At 45.4% G+C, this 9289-nt stretch overlaps 1 protein-coding gene across 1 annotated transcript; it reads left to right on the top strand.

Annotated features, from left to right (window-relative positions):
* Positions 1-2183: 2183 nt before the first annotated feature.
* Positions 2184-8692, top strand: RPS14 (ribosomal protein S14). The gene is made up of 6 exons (XM_030834115.2): positions 2184-2341; positions 3209-3359; positions 3864-4025; positions 5559-5635; positions 6572-6685; positions 7273-8692. Exons 2-5 carry the CDS (start codon positions 3211-3213, stop codon positions 6637-6639), a joined length of 456 nt encoding a protein of 151 aa, XP_030689975.1. The 5' UTR covers positions 2184-2341; positions 3209-3210; the 3' UTR covers positions 6640-6685; positions 7273-8692.
* The last annotated feature ends 597 nt before the right edge of the window (positions 8693-9289 follow it).

Raw genomic sequence — 9289 nt, 5'->3', positions numbered from 1 at the left:
AGACAGATTTAGTTTCTCAGTTTAGCAGAAGTGAAAATTGATATCAACTTTCTGGAGGGCAGTTTAGCAACAAATATCAAAACTTAAAATATATGTTCCTTCTGACTGCTGGTAGTTTACCCAAGGAAGGACTATCACAAGTGTGTTGCTGACACTTTTGTTTATATTTGAAAATTCCGGAAATAAATGTCCTACAATAGAGAACTGACTAAATAAACAATGGTATAGCTATAGAGAGGAATATCATATAGTAATAAAAAGTAACGCAATACAGGTATTCCTGGTTGCTTGCAAAGAAGAGGATTGAGTTGCTGGGGACAGAAATGACAGGAGTAGGGTTTTTGGGGTTTTTCTTGTTTTTTTGGAGTAGGGTTTTTTAAAACATACTTTTTGATAACTGCAATTTTTAATTTGTGTGAATACATGTAATATTCAAAATAATAAATGAAAATTTAAATATCTGTAAAAAAAGTATTGTAGATCTCTATTAGTTGTTACGGGAGGATGTCCACAATGTTGAGTGAGAAAAAAAGTTACCAAATGGCATATAGAATACAATTCATTTACATGAGATTGTATATTATATACTAAAAATATAGGTATAGATATAAGTATAGAAAGTTATTTCTGGAATGATGCTCCAATTTAATAATAGTGGTATCTCTAGAAGAAAAAATTTAGAGATGATTTTTACTTTTTTGCTATACACTTTTCTGTATTGTGTGGATTGTTTATAATGAGCATGGATTTTTTTTTTTATATTATCAGGGGAAAATATTGTAAGGTTATTTTCTTTTAAAAAGGAAGTGCAAAAAAAAAAAAAAAGGAAGTGCCTCGGACTTCCCTGGTGGTGCAGTGGTTAAGAATCTGCCTGCCAATGCAGGGGACACGGGTTCGAGCCCTGGTCAGGGAAGATCCCACATGCTGCGGAGCAACTAGGCCCGTGTGCCACAACTACTGAGCCCACAGGCCACAACTACTGAAGCCCGTGAGCCTAGAGCCCATGCTCCACAATGAGAGAAGCCACCACAATGAGAAGCCTGCGTACTGCAACGAAGACCCAACACAGCCAAAAATAAATAAATAAAATAAATAAATATATTAAAAAAAAAAAAAACTAGAAACAGAACTACCATATGATCCAGCAATCCCACTCCTGGGCATATATATCTGGAGAAAACCATAATTTGAAAAGATACCTGAACCCCTATGTTCATAGCAGCACTATTTACAATAACCAAGACATGGAAGCCACCTTCGACAGAGGAATGGATAAAGAAGAAGTGGTACGTGCATACAATGGAGTGTTACTCAGCCATAAAAAAAGAACGAAATAATTCCATTTGCATCAACGTGGATGACCTAGAGATTATCATCCTAAGTGAAGTAAGTCATACAGAGAAAGACAAATATCATATGCTATCACTCATATGTGGAAACTATTTTTTTTTAAATGATACAAATGAACTTATTTACAAAACAGAAACAGACTTACAGACATCGAAAACAAACTTATGGTTACCAAAGGGGAAACGTGGTGGTGTAGGGATAAATCAGGAGTTTGGGATTAACATACACACACTACTATATATAAGATGGATAAGCAACACAGGTCTACTGTATAGCACAGGGAGCTCAGTGTTCTGTGATAACCTATATGAGAAAAGAATCTGAAAAAGAATGAGTATATGTATATGTATAACTGAATGACTTTGCTGTACACCTGAAACTAACACAACATTGTAAATCAACTATACTCCAATAAAACTTTAAAAAATAAAATAAAATCGCTTTCTTTAAAAGGGAAGTCAAAACAGTATCTATTTGATAATGTGGTGAGGACTAAATGAGGCAATGCATATGAATCGCTTATCCCAGGCTGGTATACAATGCTAAGTATTGAATAATTTTGCCAAGTACACAGAAGTTGAAAGTCTACGATCACCGTGGTTTTGTTGTTGTTGTTCACCTCCACACCACGAGGGGCGCTGCCGCCCCCAGGCTGACCAGGCTCAGGGTCAGGGAAGTCTGTCTAGCCGCGGTCGCCGCCATCTTAGGACACAGGCCTTCCACACCCACCGTGTGCGGCTGCCTCATGCAGTCTTAGAAGCAGACCCGCTCGCCAAGACACCCAGCCTCTTACCTCTTTAGGCGCTCCTTTAAGTAAGCTGTATTCTCGAGGGCGTTTTAATCTCCTTGGAAACGCTAAAATCGGCGTCTTCCGGGAGCCTGCCTCGCCCCGTGACCGCAGACGTACACTTCCGGTGACACGTGCGTGACCCGTCGCCCCGCCCCCTTCTTCTCTTTCTTTCTGGTGGCTGATTCTGGATAAGACGAGTAGGTAGGAACCCTGGGCGAGGAAAATCGGGTGGCATCCTGCGGCACGGGGACCCGCCGGGGCCGGGGGCGCGGGGCTGGGGTCTTTCCGTGGAAGACAAACCAAGTGCTGGGCGAGAGGAGCTCGGCGGGCCGACCCAGACTCTGGTTCGCGCCCCGTCTCGGGAGGCGGCGGTCTTGCTTCAGGGAAAAGCCGGTAAAGCAGGGGTGAGTTCAGGTCTAGCCTCGAAGGCATAGGCCCTGCGCCACGACCACACCTGCGCTGAAAAGGCAGCACAGCATGGTTGGTTGGGAAAGGAGCGGAAAATTTAGTCCTTTGTGACCTCCCACCTTTACCCCACCAGCTTTTTCGTGAGCGGTCGGAGGCCGGTCCCCTGATTTCTAGTTTATTTTCGATCTGGAAAGTAAGAGTAGTCGTAGGAATTCCGTGGGGATGTAGTGAGGATTCCAGAGGGGAATGCAGAAAAAATGGCCCTTCGTTAGGTGTTTCCTAAATCTCAGTGACTGCTAAGTCGGGCACGTTTTAATTTCTGGGCGCTCAGGGCAGGTTTCTCAAAGCCAGAAATTAGGAGAAGGCTTAATTTCTCTTAACATCAGTGTTTGTTGAGCATCTACCGTGCGCCTATTGCCGCTGAAGGCCGAGACGAGGGACGTTCAAGTCTTGCCACGGTGGGCTGGGAGGTGCAGGGCAGGGTTAGCCTCCAGCAAGCGACACCTGGAAATCCTGAGCGCTGGCGTGTTCGCGGCGTGGAGCGGGAGCGCAAGTGCCCGCGTGTCCCGCGCACCTTTCTCGGGGGAGCAGTTATTCCCAGAGAAGTAAACCTTGGGGTTTTCTGTCGTTAACACTGGGATTCTTTTTTCTTTCCTTAAGAAATGGCACCTCGCAAGGGGAAAGAAAAGAAGGAAGAACAGGTCATCAGCCTTGGTCCTCAGGTGGCCGAAGGAGAAAATGTATTTGGTGTGTGCCACATTTTTGCATCCTTCAATGACACTTTCGTCCATGTCACCGATCTTTCTGGCAAGTGAGTACCTAGGTGGAGAGGCCCAGGACCCAATTAACAAGGGTTGGGGTTAGAAACGACCCTGGAACTGGGTGGCAGTTTAAGGGAATCTCTTGAAATAAATGTTGTAAAATGTTCAAATAAGGATATGTGCTTGGTTGATGAATCCACAGATGGTGTGATCTCCTAGGTACTGGAGTTCTGAGAGAGAAGGAGACATTTTGTGCTCTTATGGGCTTACAGCATGGGGACCTCGTATGTAACATGAGGAGGAATTACTCATGGAGTAATAGGAGGATTAAATGTAAAAGTACATGTAAATCGTCGATACAGAGCTTAGTTATCTAGGATCTGAACCCCATCAAGGCAGAGCCCATGGCAGTCTTGTTAGATCAGGATGCATGTTCAATTGACCTTCATTCTCTGCCCTACCTGAGTAGTAGTGCTTTTTATTCATTAGGATGTGGTATGCACTCTGAATCCTTGTTGGGTAGGAAAGAAAGGACCCTGTGCATTTGTCCCCAGGGAAACCATCTGCCGTGTAACTGGTGGGATGAAGGTGAAGGCTGACCGAGATGAGTCATCTCCATATGCTGCCATGTTGGCTGCCCAGGATGTAGCCCAGAGGTGCAAGGAGCTGGGCATCACTGCCCTCCACATCAAACTCCGGGCCACAGGAGGAAATAGGTAAGGCTGGGACTGGGCAGTGAGGTCACTGGGCTTGGGCAAGACATCCTAGGTGTGTACATAATTAATACAGGCATACCTCAAAGATGCTGTGGGTTTGGTTCCAGACCACTGTGTTAAAGCAAATATATCAGTAAAGCAAATCATGTGAATTTTTTGTTATCCCAGCATGTATAAAAGTTACGTTTACACTGTACTGTATGTAGCCTACTGAGTGTGCAGTAGCATCATGTCTTTAAAAAAAAAAAAAAACCAGTTACATAACCGTAAGTTAAAAATAATTTGCAACTAAAAAAAATTTCTAACTATCTGACAATGAAGGGTTGCCATAAGCCTTCAATTTGTTTTTTTAAAAAAGGCATTATCTGTGAAGTGCAGTAAAATGAGATATGCCTGTAACTGGTTCCTGCACCCTCCCCTGCGCTAACTTACTGTGTTAATTGAGCACTCAGCATACGAGGTACTGTGTTCTAAGTACTAGAAGAGAGTGATGGGGGAAAATAGATATGGTCTCCATCCTCTTACGTGGCTCTTAGGCTGGTGGAGAGACAGGCTTTAAGCAGTATAGAGAAGGGGAGCATGTGGTTTCTTTTTGCAGCAAGTGCTGGGAAGCAAAAATGTGTCAAGGATAGGTTGGTAATAAAGTTTAAACTAAGACCTAATGTTGTGGTTAGAAGTCAGTCCAGTGAAGGAAGGACAGGGGAGAGTATTCCAGCCAGGAACAACTGGAAGGAAAAGGTCTTGGGGTGGAAATGAGCTTGGCACATCTGTGGAAAAGTGGCATGAGGTGTGATAAGATAGGAGCGGGTGAGGTCCTGCTGGGTCTTGAAGAACCTGGTTAAGATTTGGACTTGGGCTGGGGGCGGGGGGGCATGAAAACTTGTTAACAGTAATGACCTGTTGAGGTTGGGTTGTATGATATTTATTTTATTGTTGTTATTTGTCTTTTTTTTTTTTTTTTTGGTAGTACGCGGGCCTCTCACTGTTGTGGCCTCTCCCGTTGCGGAGCACAGGCTCTGGACGCACAGGCTCAGCGGCCATGGCTTACGGGCCCAGCCGCTGCGCGGCATGTGGGATCTTCCCGGACCGGGGCACAAACCTGTGTCCCCTGCATCGGCAGGTGGACTCTCAACCACTGCGCCACCCGGGAAGCTCTGTGATTTGTCTTTTAAGATGACTGCTGTGTTGGGAACAGACCAGATAGGAAGTTGTTAAAGTGGTCCAGTGGACCGTTGATAGTGTTTGTGGTCTTGGGAGGATGGAAAAGGACAGATCACCAGAAACACTTAGAATCACAGCATGTGACCAAAAGGGGCACTTCTTTAAACAGGGTGCAGGCAGAGCAGGATACAAACTGTGACCCATGGTGCTGGGGGGAGTGTGTGACAAAAAGTAAGTGGCATACTAAGCCTGAAGTATTTACGGTCTGGCCCTTTGCAGAAAGAAAGTTTGTAGAGCCCTGAACTAGAGGGTTGTGGGATCTTCTCATGACTTGGCCAAAAGCTTTTCTTAATTTAGATATTCATATCCTAGGACCAAGACTCCTGGACCAGGGGCCCAGTCAGCCCTTAGAGCCCTCGCCCGCTCAGGAATGAAGATTGGGCGGATTGGTGAGTGCCCCTCTTTGGCTTATGCTTGGATTTGCTTTGAAGCACTGACCCCGGAAAGCATGTGGTCTGCTCAGTGGATACAGGGCCTAGTCTGGTAACTTTTGGCAGTTAGGTTTGTTAATAGGGAGTGCAAGAGGCACCATGTGACATAAACTCTCTCCCTGAACACCCTTGTTGCCTTGATGTGAATGTCCTGCATTGGGACAGCGCCGTCTCATTTCTGAACTTCTGTGCCTGATGGTGACTGGTGGAACTGACAGGAGATGAATTGTCCTTTCCAGTGTTCTCATGGGGGTTGCTGTTGGTATTTGGGGGGGGGGTGTCTCCTGTGTGATCATTGACTACTCAATATCAGTAGGGCAGGCCAGGCATTGTGACAAGAGTGTATGGAGGGGGCAGTAGCTCCCATGGTTGAGAATCACAGCAGTTCTCTACACTTGTGTAGTATTTATACCCTCACGTCTGATCTGGCCACTTATAGCTCTTAGGAGGGAGATGTTAGCCCTTCCCTATTGTTTCTGTGGCAACGTGTACTGATCCCTCAGTCGAATGGTCTAGCCCTCTCAAGATTTTTTCAGAACATTTTCAGCCTCCTAGCTATTAAAAAGGAGATATTCTTCAGTTTATGAGGATTTTTCCACTAGAGTCAGTGCGCTAGGTGTCAGAAACCTGGATTTATCACCTGCCTCTGACATCCTGTGCAAGTGACCCACTCTGAGCCTCAGTTTCCCCTTCTGGTAAGTTGAGTTCAAACCACATCAGAAATTTTGAGGAAGCAGTAGATGGGGCAGCTCCACATCTATCTGTTAAATACTGAGGACTTAACTTGTGAAGCAGCAGGATCCACTGCTGATCCGTTAGACCAATTGGCCTAGGGAGGCCTGAACCCCTTCCCATCCAGCTCCAGGCAATGATGTTTTCTCTTCCTCCCCACAGAGGATGTCACCCCCATCCCCTCCGACAGCACCCGCAGGAAGGGGGGTCGCCGTGGTCGCCGTCTGTGAACAGGACTCCTCAAATTATTGTTTTCTGTTAATAAATTGCCTTGATGTAAGTTCTTTTCGACTCTAGTCTTTTCTCCTTTGTGTAGGGGCCACCCTTGGGGATATTTTGATTCCTTCCTTCTGTATTTAACCAGGGTGTGGGACTGTCTTGAGGTCATGGGTGCGTTGATAAACCAGCAGCCATTTAATAGATACATTGCTTCAGAGAATGTATCTAGCCTGTCAAAGAGGAGCACAAGAGGTACTGATTCAGCCCCTACCATGGGACAGGGTGAGCCTGTGTTCTGGGAACTGGTTTCCTGGGAGGAGGAGCCTAAGGAAAGGTGAGATAATGGTGGCTGCGGTTGGGTCTTTTCTACACTGCTTGTTGTGGTGTTAAGTTACCTCAGTCATCTAAAGCCGACCAAGGCCTTGGAGACCTTGTTTTGAAAGTGAAGGTGTTGATTCCAAAAGTGGACCAGTTCTTAAAGAGCGGGAGTGGAGTGGAAACTGTTGAGCTAAGTGTATGTAGCCTGAGCAGAAGAGCCTTCCAGACAGCCATATATAAACACGTGTGGGTGTGTACTCGCCCCCCACACCTTCTGTGCAAAAAAGGGATCGCACTCTTCCATCTTGCTTTTTCTCACTTGGCAGATCTTGGAGGTTGTTCCACATCAGTACATAAAGTACATAAAGATTTGGTCACCCACAAATACACACCAAGCCCTATTTTCGTCGGTGATGAAAAAGAAAGTTTCTGCTTTCCGGAAGCATGCATCCAGCTCCAAGGACCCAGTGGCACCAGATGGTACTGAGTGTTCTACAGAGGCTTAGCATAGTGCTGTGTGATAGTGACTGCTGCCCCAAGGCAAGACAATGGCATAATGTTTTCAGGGTTCATCACAGCATGTTTCAGGACTTCATTCCTTTTTATTGCTGATTAACGTTCCATTACCTTGATACACAGATCTCTTCACAGTTCTCTTCCAACTTGGAAGAACCTTGGAGAGGTGGGTCTTGCCATGGCTCCTACCAACTTACCCTGTGTGATGGACAAGCCATCTTTTTTGAGTCTCTTTGTTTCTTCATCTTAAAAATGAGTGATTACAACCCAAAGTATAAAATGAGTCCATGCTGCTGCAGGTGATTTGAATAAATTAAGCCATAAATCTTAAAAAGGATTCTAAATAAAAGTAGATGCTCCCCCTTCCAGTAAGTGGGACTTACTGTGGGCTAGACTTAGTGACTCACGAACATGGAAGAGGGAAAATGTTAACTTTGTTCTGGAGAGACCTTAACCAAACTATTAAGGTTGCTTAACACTTCTGATATATCATGTTGATAGTACTCTGATTTGACAAGATGAGCACTTCACTTCTGAATTCTCTCTGAAAACCCATAGTCCAGTTAGAGGACGTTCTACTGCGTTATCAACATTTAAATGGTCAAAAGTTACGAAAAACAAGGACTTAAGACCAGAGGAGGGACTTCCCTGGCGGCACAGTGGTTAAGAATCCACCTGCCAATGCAGGAGACAGGGGTTCGAGCCCTGGTCCAGGAAGATCCCACATTCCAAGGAGCAGCTAAGCCCGTGCGCCACAACTACTGAGCCTGCGCTCTAGAGCCCACGAGCCACAACTACTGAAGCCCGCGCACCTAGAGCCCGTGGTCCACGACAAGGGAAGCCACTGCAATGAGAAGCCCGTGCACCACAACGAAGAGTAGCCCCCACTCTTCGCAATTAGACAGGCCGCACGCAGCAACGAAGACCCAATGCAGCCAAAAATAAATAAATAAATTTATTTAAAAAAAAAAAGACCAAAGGAGCTGAAGGAGATGTGATATAATGCATTGGATCCTGGACCAGAAGAGGCATTAGTATAAAAGCTAATATCTAATCTGGAGTCCAATTAGTAGTAATGTACCTATGCTCATTAGTTTTGACAAATGTATTGTTATAATGTAAGATGTTAACATGAGGAAACCAAATGAGTGTTATACAGAAACACCATACCTTTGCAACTTTTTGGTAAATCTTAAAGGATTCCAAAATAAACATTAGGGGAAAAAATGAGGGTACTTTTCTACTGTCATTCTGGTTTCTAAGGCAGCACGTGGTGCACAGACCCTCAGGTATGCATTCCAGGATGAAAATCCCAGTTCCCCAGATTTAGGCTCTAACCTCAGGCAAATTATTTAACCCCTCAGCCCTTCAGTGAAAATTCCTGTGATAAGGGCAGCCTCATAGGGCATCACAAAAATAAGATTGAAGCGTTTAGCACAGTGCCTGGCGCTGAAGAAGCTGCTGCTATTCTTATGCCTGTTCAGTTCTTCTGCCAAGCAGCATGAATGACAGCTGGCTGGAATCCTGGTGGGAAAATGCTGGCGCTTGCTGGAGCGTTCTTTTTATTTCCTGTAATGGGACTTTGCAACCTGTCCTGCTGTTTCCTGGTAACAAGGGATGCAGTCAGCCAGGTCTTTGAAAGCAGTTCATTTCTAGGTTTTGTTTGCAAGTTACAAGGAGAGCTAATTGGTGCAGCCCAGGTTGGAACGTAAGCAGCCTCCTGGCCACTGAGGTGGACAGGGCAGGACTCGAGATGTTGCCCCACCCCGAGACTGCAGACCATGGAAGCCCAGCTGCTGGCTGTAAGTGCAGCCTCAACCAGGGCCA

This window comes from Globicephala melas, chromosome 3, assembly GCF_963455315.2.
Source record: "Globicephala melas chromosome 3, mGloMel1.2, whole genome shotgun sequence".
NCBI classification, from domain to species: Eukaryota; Metazoa; Chordata; class Mammalia; order Artiodactyla; family Delphinidae; genus Globicephala; species Globicephala melas.
Note: the sequence above shows the minus strand (reverse complement) of the source record. Positions and strands in the feature narration are given on the sequence as shown.